Genomic DNA, 19277 nt, shown 5'->3' with positions numbered 1-19277 from the left:
ACGCGAAGCCCCTTCCCCGGGCTTTCGAGGGTCTTCGCACCTCCCTCGTCCTGCGATACCGCCTGCTACGGCAAGCCAACGGGATGGCCAGTACGGTGGTGGGGGCGGGCACACCGGCTGGTACGGTGGCCGAGAAGCCACTCTAGTGGGCTGGTTGGTACGGTGGCCGGGGGGACACAAAGCGAAAGACGGCGGCCGAGAAGGGCTGACTGGCAAGCGCAGGCGGTACGGTGGCCGAAAGGGGGCTCAGCGGGGGAACACGCCCACGCGGTGGCCTACAGGGAAACACGACAAGGGAAACAGGCCCGTACGGTGGCCGAGAAGGCACTGACTGCCGAGGCCGAGTGGTACGGTGGCCGAGAGGGGGCGCAGAGAGAAAATAGGCCTGTACGGTGGCCGGCGGGCGCTGGGCGTTTCCCGGCAGCCGTCGCGCGGTGTGTAAACAACCAACATGGTCGCCGCTAGGTCCTTGTGAGCGCGGGCCGGGCCGGGCCGGGCGGGCCCGGGAGCCTGGGAAGGTGGGCCGGGCGAGCTCGGGGCCGGCTCCAGGGAGTCCCTGCTGGGGCGTGCTGCGGCCGCGATGGATTTCTCCAGGTTCCTAGCTGATGACTTCGAAGTGAAGAGCTGGGTGAACGGGGCCTTCCGAGCCGGGCAGCAGGACGCGCCGGGCAAGGTGGACGCGCACGCGGCCACGCTCGTGATGAAGCTGCAGCTCTTCATCCAGGAGGTCAACAACGCGGTGGAAGGTGACCGAGCTCTACCCTGCTCCTTGAAGCTTTTACTGTATCAATGAGATCTGCCAAAGAGCTGGGGAAAGTCCTTCCTCTGCCCCTCTGCCTAGGGTGTCATCGGACTAGCTTCTCTGGGGAGGTGTGACATCTTTTATTAAACCAACTAAATAGTTGGGAAAGCTGTTCTTGGCAAGCTTTGGGGCACAAACACCCTCCTTCTCCCAGGTAGAGGGAGAGTTTGTGCCCAAAAGCTTGCCAAGAACAATTTTTTCCAGCTATCTAGTTGGTCTAATAAAAGATATCAATGAATGTAGAACTGTAATATAAATGTAAGCAAGAATACAAATATGACAGTAAAGTAGGACCAGCCATTATAAAAGCGTTGTTCCTGCTCCAAAAAGTGACATCCTCAAATACAAAAATGCTTAGGTGGCAAGGCCAGAAAGGATCTTGGAAAATCATCATGTCCAGCCCCCTGCACCAAGCAGGAAAGGTGCTAAATCAAATTAAAGTGAATCATATATGGTGATAAATCAAAGCATTAACTTATAAAAACGTTGGTCTGCAGTTGATCACAGTGCAAAACCAATGTAGTGATGAGTTATCAGTCATATCAACAGTAAAAGGTGTTTAGTTCTGATCGCTTCAGCCTTATAAGCAAAAGTTGTGAGACATATTTAGTAAACTGTATCTGTTTGCTGGAGAAATAACAGGTATCGCATCTCCCCAAAGAACCTTTGTCTGTCTACGTCCTTAGACCAACATGGCTACAACCAACAGCCTTAAATTAGACTTGTAGGAAGATGTTGTGATCCTGGATCTAGGTGATGGTGCTAGGAGGAACCAAGTGCGTGTATGTATGTGGGGATATCTGCTTGTTAAGCTGCTTTCAGTGTGTCCTGACCTGCAGCATCTTTGGCTGTTTCAGGTCAGACTGGTCTCAAAAAGGATTGTCCCTGATGCTTGGCATCGCCCCCCATTATAGATCTGGGAGCCTTTATTGGGTATAGCATCAGGCCCTCAGGAATTTGTGCACATCTGTGAGGGTTTGTCTCATCCTACTTTACTGCTTTTTGTCCCTGCAGAAACAAGTCACCAGGCACTTCAGAACATGCCGAGAGTCCTGCGGGACATGGAAGCCTTGAAACAGGAAGCAACTTTCTTGAAGGAGCAAATGATCCTTGTGAAAGAGGATATTAAGAAATTTGAAGAGGACACGGCTCAGTCAATGCAGGTAACTCGTCTCCTTGGTTAGTATCATCAGTGATTCCCTGGCTGGCTATGGTTGCCCCAGTCTCTTGTATTGAGCAAACCTCAAGACTGTGAAGCTTTATGAGAAGACTGTCTGTGTTGCAATTCCAGGAGGGCTGTGGTAGCTCTGTGCAGCAGCTTGAGCTCAGGGGGCTTGTGAACACAAGAGGGAAAGAACGTGGTGGTAGAAGTCAGCCTGCTTATAGGATTATTTGCTTTCTGGATTGCTGAAGCCATCCTGTTGCACTGCAGCACACCCCGAGGCTGTGGGATCCTGTGTGCGATGAGCCTTTGTCTTTTTCAAGCAGGACAGACAGTGAAAGCCCTTATGGCTTGGTAGCGTCTCTGCACTACAGTAGTTCCATTCCTTTCAGCTGCTTCAGGTTTTCAGTTCTTTTTGAGGAGTGTCAAAAATTGTTGTGGAGATGCTCTTCGTCTCCTTGTGAGTGAGTGGTGATGCTTATTCAATACAAAGGCAGTTGGATTTCCTAGAGCTGGATGGGGCATGGGGAGACCAGTGAAAGGCTTTTCTCAGGCAGATGATGACCACTGTATGGTGGAATTGTGAGGTGGAAACATGGGGGACTAGGGTGACATCTTTTTATCCATTCTTATATGCACTGTGTACCAAAGAAGTGCATGGTGAATGCAGGACCCTTTCTCATCTCTAAGACAAGTGTAAGCCACCAAAAAATAGAACAAACTGTGACAGAAGCTGTTGTGAACTTAGGAGCAGTGCTAAGTGCTCGAGCAGTGAAGCACAGAAACCTTGATTGTCTAATTCAGTTGCTCTTGTTGTTTATAGTGTGCTGTGGAGTGTTTCTCATATAGAATGGATACTGAAGATATTTAATTAAGAATTCCAACCTAGCTTAAGCTTTTTCAGCATGGACATTGATTTTAATCTCTTGGAGAAGGAAATTCTCTTGTTTTGTGCAAATCCCCTGAATTGTGCCTTGTGAATCCACCTTAGCCAGCTTCCTCATGAAACTACTGTTTTGCTGTTTCATCTGCTGTTTAAACCTATGCACAATAGAGCAGACCTGCTTCCGTTCCCAGATCAAACAGCTTGCATGTTTGCCTCCCATTCTATTGGGCAACAGCTTCATCTCTGCTTCAGGTCCTGGTGGAGATCGATCGAGTGAAATCCAGAATGCAGCTGGCTGCCGAGTCACTCCAGGAAGCAGACAAGTGGAGCACTCTGAGTGCAGATATTGAGGAGACCTTTAAAACTCAGGTGGGTCCTGGCATGAACCTGACCATTTCCAGACCTTTGTCCATTGTTGCTTCCAGAACATTGTAGTGAAGCCTGGGACTTGTTTGCTACTGTCCTGACGAACCCTGTAACTTGCTTTGGTGGCAGGACGTGTCTGTGATCTCTGCCAAGCTAACCAGCATGCAGAGCAGCTTGGCAATGCTTGTGGACACGCCGGACTACTCAGAGAAATGTGTGCACCTTGAGGCACTGAAGAACCGGCTGGAGGCCCTGGCCAGCCCTCAGATTGTCGCTACGTTCAATGCTCAGTCTGCGGGTCAGTGCAGCTCAGCTTCTTTTGTTTTTAATATAGATTGTTTATATGCAGGCAGAGGGGAAACTGTCTCCTAAGGAAAATTAGGATGCTCTAAACAGCGGTGTGGGGTGGAGCAGCCTTTATGATGAGCTGGCAGATTGGGATAGCCTTGTCCTTCCTGATCACCCTCTCTACTGCTGAATTTGTCCTTTGTTCTTTTCTGCCCTGCTCCTTGTTTTGATCCTTTTCTCTGTACATGCTTTTCTTCCCTGTCTCTAATGTGTTTGGCTGGGGTGAAGGGGAGGGGTGTTGTCTGCCAGAAACCTGGCTGTTGCCCTAAGCTGCTCATCCCTGCTCCAAGCAAGTGGCCTGAAGCTTGGGGTGTGTTAGATGTTCACATGCCTACTATGTCTGAGGGCACTGGGAGCAAAGGTAGAGATTGGCTGCTTTCAGCAACTGGCTGCAGCGTGGCCTGCAGTCACAGGCAGACACTAATGAGTGCGGTGGTTGGGGTTATGCAATTTTCCATTATGCCACTGAACAACGCCCAGGTTAGCAAGGTGCAGCTGGTGTGTATCTAGGGCCTCTGCAGTTGCCTAACTGAAGTGCTGCCAAATGTATCCAGTGCAGATCCATGTTGTAGCCAAGGGGCAAATTCATCTGGAAATGGCTTGACTCTTTATTGCCTTGTAAAGTTGCATTCTAAAGGGAGGGCATTTTTGGTCTGTACTGACTACCTGCCCCTACCTTCATGCCATCAGTATCTTGCCTGGGAAATGTTATCTATTGCTCCTGTTCCAGTAGGACCTAAAAGCCCCAGTAGGTATCAGGTGCTGTTGTGCTGGGTCCTACATAAACTCAGGCCAAGAGGTGGCCCATGGCCCAAGGAACTTGCTGTCTAAGTGAAAGCATTGGTATTGAAAGCTTCGTATGCTCAGGTTCTTAATAGAGACACTTGACCTTTTCCCATCCCACTACCAGCACCATCTCCTTTCCTCTTTCCCCTTCTCACTCCTCTTCTGTCTTTCCCTGCCACTCCTTACTCTGATCTCTTTCCTCAGGTTGTGCTCCTCGCTGTTGCTCTTTAGTTTCTGTATCCTGTTGCTTTCATAGGGTGCCTGGCCTTTTGTAGGCAGAGGCAGGGGTACAGTAAGGTTTCAGAAAGCCTTCTCCCTTTTATGGTGAAAGCCCCCCAAAAAGAGCAGGTTAGAAACAACCAGCTTGATGCTAATGCTCCTTAGCAGGATCTCCAGGTGGCTGTGATAGGAACTGCCAGCAGATGGCACCTCTGCAGTGGACGTGTGTCTTTTACTTGGGCCAGTTATTCAGGGTGTTTCACTGGCTTTGAGGTAAATACAGCTGCTTGCATATTTCCTTGCTCAAGTCCCCTCTGGAGCAGCTGGCAAATGTACTTTTCCTTTCCTTTGCTAGCATTTCTTGGGCTTTTCTAAGGTGGAGTTTTTGTTGGACCCTGTAGTGCAACCCTAATGCAATCCAGCAGCAAAACAGAAACAAGGTTTTAAACTGGTCATTGAAAACACTTGTGAACCCAGCTGCTTGCTGTAGAGACAGCCATAGTCACTGCTCCAGATATACAAAGAGAGCAGGGAGCTCTGGCGAGTCTGGATTGGCAAGATTTGAGAAAGTTCTAGCTGGGTCATCAGTCAAAGTGAAGAGGCCACTAATTTGGGTGTTATTGCAGGGGGTCAGTGAAGGCAGAACTGCAGATCTGCCAAGGCCTGGAGAACCCTACTTGTGCATGGGGAAAAGACATCAAATCTTTAGAAGGTTTCCTACTGTTACTGGGGGCTGGAGTCACTGCCTTAGTAAGGGAAGTTGAAAACTCATTGATCAGTGTTCTTCACTGCCTACACTATGAGCGTAGATTCAGAGGCCACTGTGCTCCTAGCTGGAAGGAATGGGGCACTCTGAGGGTCTCATCACTTTCTCCACATACTGTGATGCAACCCCCTCCCCACCCTACCCCACTCCACCGGATCCAGGCTCTTCTGTTCTTGGGGTGGAAGATTTTTTGTCTAATTTGTGTGTCATGCAGGTTGGAAGGTGACCTGTTAATTGATGTTTGGTGCTTTTTCTTTGTTTAGATCAGGCCAAAGTGTTTGTGAAAGTCTTCACTGAGATCGATCGGATGCCCCAGCTCCTTGCATATTACTACAAGTGTCACAAGGTATGCCTGAGTCTCCTTTAAACGGGGCTAATGAAATATGGCTTTGGTACTTGCTGTAACCTGTAGGGGGAGCTGCCATTCTAGGTATGTCACTTGTCCAGGTAAACTGAGGATGGAGTCCCCTGTCTCATCCTCTTGAGCCTGCTCCTGGCGCTGCCAGCTTTGGTTACTCCCCCCGGGGGTGGGGGACTTTGGGAATAAGTTTCCAGAAGACTCCTTGTGTGCCTTCCCCAGGCAGCAAGCATTCTGCATGAGAAGGACACTTGTACTTGTCCAGAAGTTTTTTGTGCCCTAAGAAAGCGTTTGCTTTTTTTCCTCCATTCCTAGCTTGGGGTTTCCGGTAGAAACTTTACTGGAATTTGCTGGCTGCCGAATTTTGCAAGCTTTTGTCAGGCAAGTCTGGAGAGTGGAATTCTGGACAGTTGGGTGATCTTAACCTGATCCTTCAAAGCCTCTCATCACTGTGGCCTGTGGGAGGATTAGGTTCAGGGCAGGGACCTGCCAAATACTTCAGCTGCGGTGTTGGTTTCAGTCTCATTTATGAGCAAAATACCAGTGTTAATTAAACCTGTGAATGGGCCAAGAAGCCGTTAGCTTCATTTTGGAAGCCTGAGACCCTTTCAAGGTGCAGTGCTATAGCAAGGGCACTCACTGTTTTTGAGGACAAGCAGCTTGCATTAGAATTGTGTCTACTTGAGGTACATAGGCCCAGTTCTGTAATGTATGACCTCTGCTACCCTTGCAGGTGCAGCTGGTGGCAGTCTGGCAGGATCTTTGTCAGAGCGATTTAAGCCTGGATCGGCAGCTGACTGAGCTGTATGACACTCTGCTTGGAACATGGCACTCACAACTCCAGTGGACCATGCAGGTACAGGTGTTACTAGCTAATGTCAGTGTAGTGCATAGGAGGGCACAGGACAGGAATGAGCATGGGCTCTGCTAGTGATGATAAAGCTTGGGCTGTCCCAGTCTGTTCCTCTCTGATAGAGGACAGGCTTGGAGCTTCTTTCAGGTTCTAGTGCATCTGCCCTCACAGACAGGACTAGAGTGCTGACTAAACCAGGGGCAGCAGCACTGTGTTGTGGCTGTTAGAGCTGCTCTATCTCTTTTATCTCTATCTTAAGTGAAATCTAATTAGTCAGTACTGCATTTTGTACTGTTGCAAAACCTTTGAAATTCCTGAATTTCATTATTGCTGGGCCTGGAGGAGACCCTGGAAGATCACTCGACTGGCTTGTGGGGTTCTGTCTGAGTAGTGGGGGGGCTTCTGCCATTAGCCTGCAGCATTGCAAGAAAACTGGAACTGCAGTTTACCTTGCACACCTCCCCTGTAAGGCAGTTTGCTTCCCTCCACATTGACCTGGAAACTTTGTGCCAGATCTTGCTGAGCCCACAGGAGTTCTCACCCATGAAGGGTAAGGGAGATTTTTATCTCCAGATTATGTAGCTTGTAATAAGTCTTGAGACTCTTTCCTGCAAAGAAAGCCAGCCCTTTCTTGAAACAATGTATTTTTCCCTGCATAATAATTAGACATGAATCATAGTTCAGATGTTGACTTATTTACTGCCATGTTTTGTTGGAGCTTGTTTTTGTGATGGTGCTTGCCATCAGGGCCAAAGCTTGTATCACCCTTGGGTTTTCTTCTGAGCCTTCATTTGAACAATCCTTTGGTATAAGTCATTTCTCTTTCCCATTCTACCTGCTGTCCAGGCCTTCCCACTGTGGGATAGGCCCAGGTCTGACAGTGAGATGTACAGGTCCTGAGAGAGAGAAGCTGATTAGCCAGTCAGATGGATCATAAGATGAGCCCCTGCAGGTAGAGATGAGGGCTGCATCTTGAGAACACGGAGCTGGCCTTATTGTGGTCTAAAGGCAAAGGTTCCTAGTGGGTTACATCTGTCTGAGTCTAGAATATAGTCCTTCTCAGCACTAGCCTCTGCCTGCCCTTGCTGTGGGATGCTCTGTCCCATTTCCTCATGCCATATGCATTCTAAGGTGCTTCTTTAAACTATGTTTAAAGGCAGAGACCCTGTTTGCTACTGCACTGCTGTTCCATTGCCCACTGTTTGCCTGTCTTTCACTGGTCCCATCTCTCATCAGTCTCATAGATTTGTTGCTGCCTTAGACAAAGTGCTGAGTGAATGACAACTCTGTCCCCATGCAGTGTCGTCAGCCTCCTCTGTACATAGGCCTGTCTTCAAATGTACTTACCAGCACTAGTTGGGATTGCACTAGCTAGAGAGGATCCAGTGGCATGTCTGTATGCACAGGGTAATGTTCTTGGCCTGCCTAAGCTGCCTGCAGATAAGCATGCACCACGGTTCTGCTTTGGGGTAATTTGACTCCCACAGTCCATGCAGGACTCCTGTGAGCTCTCGCATGGTTTTTGTTGATCAGACTGCTCTACCAGCCTTCATGGGAAGGCATTGGCCTGTGGCCGAGGCACCGGGGCTCTGTACAGAACCTGTGGCTGCTTTCTGTTGCCAACAGTATTTCCTTGAGGTGATGTAGGCTCTGCTAATAGCTTTTTTTGCTCACGCAGGTTTTCAAGAACCCCCACGAAATCGTGACTGTGCTGCTGATCCAGACGCTAGGGGCATTGGTGCCTTCCATCCCGGTCTGCCTCAGCACCGCAATGGAGCGAGCAGGTCAGGAAACAAAGCTGACAAAGCTGCTGGAGCTCTATGACACCACCCTGCACTTTGCACGAGGTCTGGAGGTTGCGATGCTGCCTAATCTACGTAAGGATTGTTATTTTCAGTGTTCTGCTCTGCTGCGCACGGTATTTGTGTAATCCTCTGTTAAGTCCTGGGGTTTTCTCCATGGAAAGTACTACTTCAGAAATGCAAGGCCATTATATTTATTCTACAGAATTTACTTGGTACGTGGTGTTTGTACCAAAACATATATTTAACTTGCTCTAAATATATTGACACAATCACAATTATGTTTACTGAAAGAGAGCTGATATTGCCTCAGTGCTTTGAGTAAATAATACTTATCACTTTTTTTTAACGAGTGTTAGCATTTCTTTCCCCTCAGACAGAAAAATTGAGTTAGAGAAGCTGCTTGACTAGTTTGGATGACAGCAGCCAAAGATTTGGGTAGTTTCCTGAGCTTATATCATACTTCTGTAAACAAGAAGTTGTTTGCTGTCTCAAATGCTGTAAGGGAAGTTTTGTTTAAAAAACATTTTCTTTGGAAGTCAGAAAAATTGAAGGTGCCTTTCTGTTGATCTTGAGGTTTAGAAAAGCCAAATTTTAGCCACAATAAACCACTGGGTCAAGCTTTATTTCTGAAATATGTATCAGTCTATTGCCTAAAAGGCTCAAGGTGCCTTGCAGGACAGGTAGATAGCATTTTCCCTGCCTTGAGGCATTTGTGGTCTCATTTCAGAAATGACTTGGTGGGCTATGGTTGCAAACTGTGAGAGACAAGGGAGGAGAGAGGATGAGGGCATCAGTATCCAGACCACACAGTAGTAATTTAGGCTCATGTACAGTTTTAATCTGTGCTTATTGTAGGATAATCTTAATTTGGCAGGGTCCCTTGAAAGGCAGCTTTTGGGACCATCATATTTTACAGCTGTTGGGTCATCTCTAATGCTGTGTTTCCTGCCTTTGGTTGTTTTCTGACTCTGTCCTCAGCATGTAATCTTAGCTTTTTAACTAATTGCATTTAATTGTGATGGCTTTGGTATTCCAGGAAATGTGGCTGTTTCACCCGTGTACTCTGTCTATCCTTCTGATTCAATGTTAACATTCACTACCCACCCACTGGTTGTACTTAACTGGGATAGGTAGCAAAGAACTTGGAGAAATGAGGCCAAAGTCTGTAAGACCATGGATTATAGGAAACTAGGCACTGAACTGTTAGCTGAGTAAAAACAGCATAATTTATTTACATATCAGCCTGCGTGCTTCTAAAACAACATAGTGGAGCGGAAATGGTCCAAGAACAGGGGAGTTGAGTGATAGATTGACAAGGAGATATAGGCTTCAGGTTCACTCGGTCTTGGCTGGTAGTGACTGTGCAGGGGCCTACGTGGAATGAGTTGGTGTCATTCATTTGAGGTAGGGATCAAGACCTGTTAGGCTGGGTCAGACACAAGTTTGGGCTGATCCTGCATTTTGTCACTGGATGGTGGAGGCTGGGATGGGTGACAGCTGGCAAAAAGTCCAGTGGCTCAGTTTGGTCTCGGATTTCCCAGAATATGACTTACAATTCCCTCAAAGTGCTTCTGGAATAGGAGATCTTGGCCTTACCTGTTTGCTAAAAAAGTGCTCAGTTCAGCTTTACAGCTGTAGGCATTGTTCCAAGGTGTATCCCAAGGCACTTGGTACACTGGGTGTCTGCACACAGCTCTGTGAAGGTGTACTGCGTGCCACTTCAAAACAGCTGCTTTAGCAGCATGCTCATTTTTTATAATCTAGGCTTCTGATTCCTTGCAGAAGAACATAACTTGGTAAAAGTGATGGAACTGGTGGAAGTGGTATATGGTCCATATAAGCCCTATCAGCTGCAGTATGGAGACCTGGAAGAAGAAAACCTCCTCATCCAGATCAGTGCAGTGCCCCTGGTAATGTAATGTTCTCTCCTTCCTCTGCATATTATAAGGTCACGGGTCACTGCAGGCTAGTGGTTGATACATTTGTTTTGAGTCCATAGCTGCTTTGCTAATCTCCTTAGGGTGATCAGAAGGGAGCATGTAACCATTGGTGGAATGCGCTGCTTTCATCAATGATTATTAGAGCAGCTAAGGAGCGTATTCCTGTGAACTATGCCAAGATGTGGTGTGATGTGGTTATTTCAGGGGAACTCCTAAAAGGAGGGGTCGGGATGAACCTTCTGTATCTTCTGTTGTTCAGGAGCACTGGGAAGTAATTGACTGTGTCCAGGAGCTGAACCACTCAGTGAACAAAATCTTCAGCTTGGCTTCTGCAGCTATCGACAACTGCATGAAACTCACTGATGGACTGGGCGTGTGTGGACTCCTCAAGGCCCTCAGAGCTCTTTTTGCCAAGTAAAGCAGTTCTGTTTTGCTAGCATGCTGCTCCCAAGAGTGAGGGAGTGGTCAGTGGGTGGCTGAGCATGGGGAGGGGAGGGGGTTTCTTGTATTGTCAGCACTCGGGCATGTTTCATGTAGATTGAGAAAGCACTTTGCATAATCCCTGCCTGCATGATCTCCCGTTCTGCCACTTATCTCAGCCAGCAAAGGTGTCTCAACGTGTTGTTTCCAGTGAAAAATGAGAGATACATGAGGCAACAGAAAATGCTCCTAACGCAGCAGTTCCCGAATTCTGACAGATTGCGTACCACCCATTTAAAATAATACAAACTTAAGTACCACCAGCGAATTTTTGTCATCTAAAGTAATTATAATAAATCTGTTAATGCATACCAGTGACAGGTGGTCTGCATACCACTGGTAGTACATGCACCACAGATTGGGGACTGCTGTACAGCTGCAGTCCTGCTGAATTTGTGTCTGCAGCAGCCTGTAGGAGGAGCGGGGTGGGGGGTAAATTAAGACAGTTCCCAAACAAAATGCTCCCTGTCCCTTGCTTCCCCTCAGGAGAGGCAGGAGAGAGAACAGATGTTGCTCAGTGCATGACTGCAGTGGAACAGGAGCAGCCTTAGAGGCTTTGGCTCATCTTTTCTAGAGCTGTCGTTATGGCTTGTGACAGCAGAAATTCCCTGCTGGCAGTGCTGCAGGTTGGTTCCCCGTTGTGGATGCAGAGCAGGTTACTGTGACTGGTGTGCTAGGCTTCTCTCAGCCCCTGTGTAAGTTTGTCTGTGTCACTAATCACCACATATACCTGTGGGGGAGCTTTAGCAGCAGCCCCCAAACCCACATTTGCCTTCCAACCTTCATTTACCCCAGTCACTCAGCCTTTGACTGCAGGCACAAGTGAGGTATACATGGTCCTGCACAGTTTGCAGGCCTCTGGGCACCCTTTACCACAGTCTGGCAGAGCACAGCTTGGGAGTTGCTGGGGCAGGGCAGTGAATGCCTTCACTGTACTTCCCTGGTGAAGGGCATCTTGTTCTTTGCTCCTTGTTTGAGACAAAGAGAGCAGCTTGCAGCAAATGCTACTGTCTTGCTTTGCAGCCTGAGGGCTTTTTCCGTGCCTTTTTTTTTTTGCTCTGTTTCTCCCATAGGTATGCATCTGACTTCACCAACACTTTGCAGTCTGTACGGAAGAAATGCAAACTGGATGATATTGCTTCAGATTCCCTCTTCCAGGAGGACTGGGCTGCATTCCAGAACTCCATCCGGTAAGGGGGTGGGCAGAGTTGGGCTCCTGGGGCAGCAAACACCGAAGCTGTCACTTAGCGTTTGTCCCTGAGTCAACTCTGGGGTTTGTGTGAAAACTGAAGGTGTAAAAACTTACCCTAAGATGGGATTCTTCTGGGCTGTGGTGTTTAGCTTCTTTTTCTCTGGGTTTGGCAGGTCTTCCTTGGAAGAGGGAAAATCCCTACTCTTACCCCATTTTGGAACCAAAGCTCAGATCCACAAAGCACTTAAGTACCTAACTCCCGAATACCTTGGTGTACCTGACCCCAGTCCTTGCTGCTAATGCTGACTCTTCTTTGCCTCTTCCTCTTTAGGTCTAATTGGAGTGAAATTTAACACATGCTTTTGTTCCTGACAAGATATTAATGAAACCTCTCTAGCATTCTCTCATTTGACCCAGTCTGCCTACCAGAATGGCACAGATGTGGGCAGTAATCTTTCTAATTCACCTGCTTCTGTAGAGACAGGCTGCTTGATGAGGCGAGGTTGTGACCTGGGTGATGAAACTGGTTGCAAAACTAGAGTTATTTTTGTTCTTAATCTTTAAGGGTGTCTCTTCCAGGGAATGTAGCCATGATGGATTTACGTGCAGCTTACTAAACCTCAAGGCAGTTAGAGGCACGACTGCTTTATCTGTTGGATTGTAGCCACTTTAAGGCTCAAGGAAGGAAGGACACTCTCTGTTATAGGCCTCCGATAGGATCTGCTGTAAGGTTTACTTGATATCAGACAGTTGTGGTTACGATGTGACCCACCTTATTCAGATTTTGAGAGCAGAGCACTAGGCTATGCCTACCTTGCACCTGTAGTAGCAGCCCTAGATGGTTGCTGCATTTGAAACGTCATATAGTCCAGTCCTTGGAATCTGTAGCTAATGGACAAGCTGAAAGAGCAATGTCTCCCCTCAGAAGAGCTCTTGCTTCTCCTCAGTGATGAGTTTTTCCTTAAAGCCCCTTGTATAACAGAGCCAGGTGAAGGGAGGGAGACTTGGTGCTGTCTGCCCCAGGTGTGACCACGTGGCATATTTTGTTCTTCCCTCTCCCAGAATAATAACAACTTGTGGCGAACTCCTTCGGCAGTGCGGGGACTTTGAGCAGCAGCTAGCAAACAGGTAAGGAGGGCTGGAATGACTACTTGTATATCCAGGCTAGAGGAAACAGCCCCCAGGGGCTCCCTCTTTAGGCAGGTGGCCAAGGGAATGTGAGAGCCTTTTGCTAATCACAACGAGCAGGTTGAGTGATTTAGTGGATGGTGTCTGTTAGCTGACGCCATGTCTGCCAAGATGCAAATGTGTAACAATGGCTGATAAAATGTAGGGCTGAAATTAAAAGAAGGCAGTAGCTTGAAACATTGCAGGGTTATTCAATGACACTGGAAGAACATTTTTTCCCCTTGTGCACAGTTGGCTAGAAGCCTTGCCTCCCCTCTCCCTCCCCCAGCCACCAGAGACTGGCCACAGCTGGGCACTGGATGGAATGGACCACACTCTGAGGCAGTATAGGATCCTCTTTGGGCTGCCTGGCCTGCGTCTTGCCCACATGTTAAGACGAAGGGGCCTGGTTTGGGGGTGAGAAGGAATTTGCCCCCCCCCCCAGCTCAGACTGGTAGGGCCCTGCCACCCTCTGCAGCACAGAGCATGGTCCACCTGACATAGCTTGCCTAATCAACTCCCTGTTGTTTCTGGCACCTGTGCCACAAGTGGCACCTTCATTTTCCCCTCTTGCTTTCTGCCCCTTGCGCACAGGCCGGGGCTGAAATGCCTTTAACTTAATGGAGTCCTTGGGGGATGTTGGGGGATCTGGGTGGAATCTAATGGCCTGTGATAAACAGCAGGTAAGACAGGTGAGATCTGCTGGTCTCATATGGTCTTAATACTGAGGAACTATTAGAGAGAGAGAGGGGGCCATGGATAGGAGAAGTGGGCCAGTGCAGATGCTTTGTTGCATAGGATTGAGGCATTTGCATTTGTTCCATGGTAGCAGGTCAGTCAGATTTCTGTCAGTTGTTGCTCTTGGGAGCCTCTGGTGTTCCTCTGAGCAGTGGATTGGTGCACCTGTGAACTTGTCTGCTACAGGCACCTTCCATGGCAGCCAAGACCATCTTGGTGATCTTGGAGAGCTCTGAGAGCTGTGCAAACAATCACAGTGCCCATGTGCAGCACTGCTGAGGCTGTTGTGTGCTCCAGAGAGGATAGTCTGCCAAAGGGCATCCTGTTGGTAGGGCACAAGTAATAGCTCTTGGTAGGAGGTGGGGATCAGGCAAGAGGACGACATGCCCCGGCTGCCCTCCCTCCCCCAAAAGCTGGGTGTGCAGTAGGATGTTGCTGGTCCCAGTTTGGGTGTTCTCAGGTGCTTTGCAAGCCTAGTGTTTAAGTGTCCCCCCAGTCTCTGGAGCTGTGTGGTGTTACCATTCCAACACATGGCAGTGTGTGGCCCTTCTTTCCCAGTTCCTTTCCTTTGGCTATGAAGGATCCTGCTGGCACCTGTGGCCCAAGGCTGGTCTCAGGGTCACTGCAGAGCCATGTGTTACATGCTGTTTGCCAGCCTGGGGAGGAGTGGGTGAAACCAAGCATCAGGCCCTCTTTGCACAAACTTGCAGACTACACTGGTTGTGGAGCTGTTAGGCCGCCCCTCCCTTCCCCACTTCACTCAGTGTTGCACTCTCCTTCACAGGCCAAAGCTGGCTGCATTGGTGATGTTGGGGGATGCAACAGCAGAGCCTCCTAAGACAGGGCTGCAGCTGAGGCCAGGGCCCATGGAGAAGGCTCAAGCAGTCGCTCAGGGCAGTGAAGTGCTGACTCCAGTGGAGTTTGTCTGTAAACTTTGGTTTCAGGATTTTATCCACAGCTGGGAAGTACCTCTCTGACTCCTACAGCCCCTGCAGTTTGTCCGGCTTGCAGGATGTCAGCCTGGCTGACAAGAAGAGCACAGGCAAGAACCCCTGGCAAGAATACAATTACCTTCAGAAAGAGAACCCAGTTGAGCATGCCAGCCTCCTGGAAACCCTCTACACCCTGAAGGTAGGTGAGCACCCCTGCTCTGAAGCACTGTGGCCTTGTGGGTGGCAGGTTGGCAGACGGGGTTGGTGCTGGTGCTTCCTGTGGATCAGGTTCTCTCCGAAGACACCTGGGCCTAATTCGTGTGGCGCTACTAAGAAGGAAATCTCCCTCTCTGGAAACTGCAGCCTCACAGCATCTCCCCAAGGCATGGCGCTCTGGTCGCACACTGCCAGCTGCTTGCTTTGGTGCAGAGGAGCCATCCAAGGCATTAGGTCTTGGAAGGTTTGTGTCCAAGTCCCCTTGAGTTTCCAGCTGGTACATTGTCTGTCCAAGGCTTTCTCCCCTGCTGACGTCTCCATCCTGAAATGTAATTCTGCGGGAGCGTTCATGCATGTATCTGTGAACAGGGTAAAGCGACTCCTGAAAGTTATCTTCCTGTTGATCTAATTTATGTACATTTACCATCATCAGTCACTTGGAAGAGGAAAGCTAAGGTTATTTATTCTGGCTTCCTTATTTTCTTAAGGTACTCTGAACTTTTTGGTATTTAATATACACCTAATTCATGCAGCTCTGTGCTCAGTATTATACACTTGCCCTACATAGGAATAGCATTTTTTTTCCATGTTTAACCTCTTTGTGCAGAGCTGTTCCTTGCTTCTGAACATCAGGTCAGCTGCTTTGTGACCTCTAAGCCTGGTCAGCTAAAGGTCACATTGGTCCTTCTCTCTTGTCAGGATTGTGGGGAGAAGGAAGTGCCAGGGCTCTGTCAGAATCTCTCTGGGACTGCGCATTGCAGTGGCAGCTCTGCCCACTGATCACGTCTGCCTTTGTGTATGACCGGCTCTGCTGGCTGGCACAGAGGGAATGTGGGACCTCTTCTTCCTGCTTCCTCCCAGAGGTGCGACCTTGAGCAGGAAGCACTGGGGGTGCTGTCCAGTGGAAACATGTCCAACTGCTGTGGGGAGGGCTCTATTTTGAGTCTGTGCTGAGCCAAGTAAAAGCCTTCTTTTCAGATGGTTTGACTTATGCCTCTTGGGGCCAGTGCAATGATGTCTGTATATGTGTGTCTCCTTTTTTGTGCTAGGAGAAAGGCACAAGTAACCATAGCCTGCTGTCTGCATCTCGAACTGCCCTAACCCGCCTCAACCAGCTGGCACACCAGTTGGCGTTCGATTCTGTTTTTCTTCGCATAAAACAGCAGCTCTTGCTCATTTCCAAGATGGAGGTGAGTTCCTGGGATGGTTCCTTTGATCCGGCAGGAACCGTGGTAAAATCTGGTAAAATCATCTCTCTGCACTGTGAGGGAGACTGGGATAGTGATCCTGTGTCCCTTTCCTACTGGGGCTGCCTTCAGGCCCAGGTGATCTCACCTCTGGGAGTTTCCCAGATGTGAAGATTCTGCCTTGGGCTGAACGTATGCTTCATGTCTGGGGTGTTGGTCTTCAGGATTCTGACGTGTGTGGACATCGTTTATGTCATCTGCATGTGCATTGCACAATGAGCAGTGTAGAGTGCTTGAGAGGTGGCTCTTATTACAGATTTCTCAGACCTGATTTCTCTAGGGGGCCATGGACAATTCTACTCTGTCACCCTGTGAGTTTACTCCTTTCCTGTAGCCATGTGGAAAGTGTCTTTGTCTGGTTCTCTGCTTTGATCCTTAGGGCTGGAGCTCGGGTGGCCTTGGCGAGACACTAACTGATGACCTACCAAACTTCAGCCTGACTCCCCTGGAATACATCAGCAATGTAAGGGCATGTGGTGATCTGTCCTGGAAATGGCAGGGTGCTGGGGACTTTCTGGTTTGTTTCTACGCAGGGATCCAGTTGCTCTCTGTGTGAGGGCAGGTAAAGCCATATTACAGGTGTATCGTATGTGTCCCCTGTCCCGTCCCATCCCGTGTTTCCCTCCCCAAAGGGTTTGCAGTTTTGGGGGAATCCTTGGCTTGGGTCCTGTTGTTACCAGTGCAAAATAGTATTCAGGGCTTTGAAAAGCCCTGGAAAATGACCCACTGCTGGGCAGCATTGCTTGAAGTGCCGACTCTTGCACTGGTAGGAAATGCGGCTGCTTCTGAACGCCATGCTGCTTACTGACAAGGAGGCTTTTGGTATCTCTTCAGAGACTGAAGAGCCTGGTCCCCAGAGCAGGTGTCACACAAAAGAAGCCCTGTTGTACTAGTGACTTACCAAAGAGCTTGATCCCTTCTGCCCTTCCAGGCTCTGGGAGCCTCTCTGGTCTTTCTACACCTGCAGAGGTAGAGGAGTCTTTTTTGAGTACCAGCATGATGGGAATGGGATGGGGAACATGGGCCAATTGTGTTGGTGGGTCTTGCTGCCACAGCTTCATAGATTTTGTAGGGCTGGAAGGGACCTTGGAAGATCATCGAGTCCAGCCCCCTGCCCAAAGGGCAGGAAGTCAGCTGGGGTCATAGGATCCCAGCAAGATAAGCATCCAATTCTTTGATTCTGTTCACTGGTGCAGGCTTGGAGGTTGCTCCCTTGCCTCCCCCCTAGATTCATAGATTGTAAGGCTGGAAGGGACCTCAGAAGATCATCAGGTCCAGCCCCCTGCACCAAGCAGGAGAGATAATGGGGTCAGGGGACCCCAGCAAGGTGACTGTCTAGTCTTCTTTTGAAGATTTCCAGGGTAGGCGATTGCACCACCTCTGGAGGGAGCTTATTCCACAGTCTGGACACCCTGACTGTGAAGAAGTTTTTCCTACTGTTGAGCCTGAATTGGTCTTCCAGGAGCTTGTGGTCATTACTCCAGTGTTTTCCCCTTGGGTGCCCTGGTGAACAGTTGCTCCCTGTAACCTTTGAACAGGGAGAGGGTAGCAACTCCAACGTCTGCCCTGGTGAGCCAGGCTGTGTTGGAGATTGAGGAGAGTGGAGCTCGCTCAGTAGGTGCTGATGACTTGCTTGATCTGCCGTGTAAATGTCTGCTTGGCACTGATGTGTGCAGCGCATGCTGCTCTCTAACAGGGTATTGGCCTTTGAAAAAGTGCCCCTGCAGTGAAGGCAGTGGCTGCGGTGTTGCTGCTTTCTGCTGCATGGAGCTAACAGTGAGGTACTGCTGAGCTTTGTGGTATTCACTGCACAACTCGAAACCAAGCCACTGTGCGGAGGTCTTTGTCGAAGTGCAGAGGTTCAGGGGTGATGCAGCTGGTAAAATGGAGAGGGAAGCTCCTGCTACTAATTTTGTAACCAAGCTGCCAGTGCTGCTTTCCTGAGGGAACACTTGACAGCACACATGAGCCCTGGATTTGTTTGGCAGCACATAATGGCAGTTTAAAAACCTCAGCACCGTGGGGCTTTGGGTCAGCTCACAGAGGGACTCTGTGTCCATGTGGGCCAGAAGTAGCACCTAGGAGCCGCCTGCCTGCCTGCAGGGGGTTGGCTTTCCAGAGCCTCCTTTCCAAAGCTGCTCGTTAACCTGTGGCTGGGTGTAGAGTGTGAGTGCTGTACATCCCGGGACCAGGATGGAGCTTAGGCAGCCTTTGAAACCAATGCTGCTGCTTGGCCTAAAACATGCAGGTGCCATTGAGACTGAGACCCACGCAACTGCACTTGCTGTGCAGAAGAGCTGTCCATGGGGTTTAGTGTGCTACCCAGGGAGGGCAAGTGTCTGGGTGGGTTCACGCAGCATGCGTTTGCTTTGGGCAGCCTCTGTGTCATGACAGCATTTTGTAGCCTCCCCACTACAACTGAGCTGCTGTTTCCTCTTCTGTGGTGTGTTTGGAGCGGGCTTTTTGGTTTCAGTCCAGAAAACAAGGCACCAGTCCCCCCAGTGTCGAGGCAGTAATTACAGCCCTAGGCCTGCTTACCTGTTTTTCTCGCCACAGTTGCCTCTGTGACTAGTCCCTTGACTTTCAGAAAAAGACTTCCTCTTGCATGGACAATGTGGGCCAGTGGCTGGGAGGGGGACCTGGTTTCTGGAGGGAATCGAGGTTGGCAGCTGTTGGGCTTAGTGGTCAGGCCCAGCCCCTGCCCCACTCCGTGCCAGGCTGCCTTGCACATGGGTCCTAACAACATTGTGTTAGATTAACAGCCCTTTCTCTTTGCATTGCAGATTGGGCAGTATATCATGTCCCTGCCACTGCATCTCGAGCCGTTTGTTACACAGGAAGATTCTGCTTTGGAATTGGCATTACATGCTGGAAAGCTGCCATATCCCCCAGAGCAAGGTAGGACGCAGCTGAGCCAAGTGCCTGTGCAGAAGCCCCATGTGGCTTTGACATTACAAAGGTGGAATGACTTGTGGTTAGGAGGCCTCTCAGGACCTCAAAAAAAAAAAAAAAAA

General features: G+C 49.3%; 1 protein-coding gene across 2 annotated transcripts in view; it reads left to right on the top strand.

The window, feature by feature from the left end:
• The first annotated feature begins 434 nt into the window (after positions 1-434).
• The window catches only part of COG7 (component of oligomeric golgi complex 7), a 23187-nt gene continuing 4344 nt past the window's right edge, over positions 435-19277 (top strand). Inside the window, exons 1-16 of one of the 2 annotated variants that reach the window (XM_019541827.1) lie at positions 435-746; positions 1817-1965; positions 3103-3219; positions 3346-3514; positions 5599-5681; positions 6427-6549; positions 8225-8423; positions 10134-10261; positions 10551-10705; positions 11845-11961; positions 13026-13091; positions 14813-14999; positions 16066-16206; positions 16643-16726; positions 17098-17232; positions 19047-19161. In XM_019541827.1, coding sequence (XP_019397372.1) covers positions 581-746; positions 1817-1965; positions 3103-3219; positions 3346-3514; positions 5599-5681; positions 6427-6549; positions 8225-8423; positions 10134-10261; positions 10551-10705; positions 11845-11961; positions 13026-13091; positions 14813-14999; positions 16066-16206; positions 16643-16726; positions 17098-17232; positions 19047-19161 — 2134 coding nt within the window. In that variant the 5' untranslated portion in view covers positions 435-580. The remainder of the gene's footprint in view (positions 747-1816; positions 1966-3102; positions 3220-3345; positions 3515-5598; positions 5682-6426; positions 6550-8224; positions 8424-10133; positions 10262-10550; positions 10706-11844; positions 11962-13025; positions 13092-14812; positions 15000-16065; positions 16207-16642; positions 16727-17097; positions 17233-19046; positions 19162-19277) is intronic. The other variant, XM_019541828.1, reaches the window with a different exon arrangement.

Source organism: Crocodylus porosus, unplaced genomic scaffold, assembly GCF_001723895.1.
Source record: "Crocodylus porosus isolate Cpor-Errol unplaced genomic scaffold, CroPor_comp1, whole genome shotgun sequence".
Taxonomy (NCBI): Eukaryota; Metazoa; Chordata; order Crocodylia; family Crocodylidae; genus Crocodylus; species Crocodylus porosus.
This window is presented reverse-complemented; position numbering and strand designations above follow the sequence as displayed.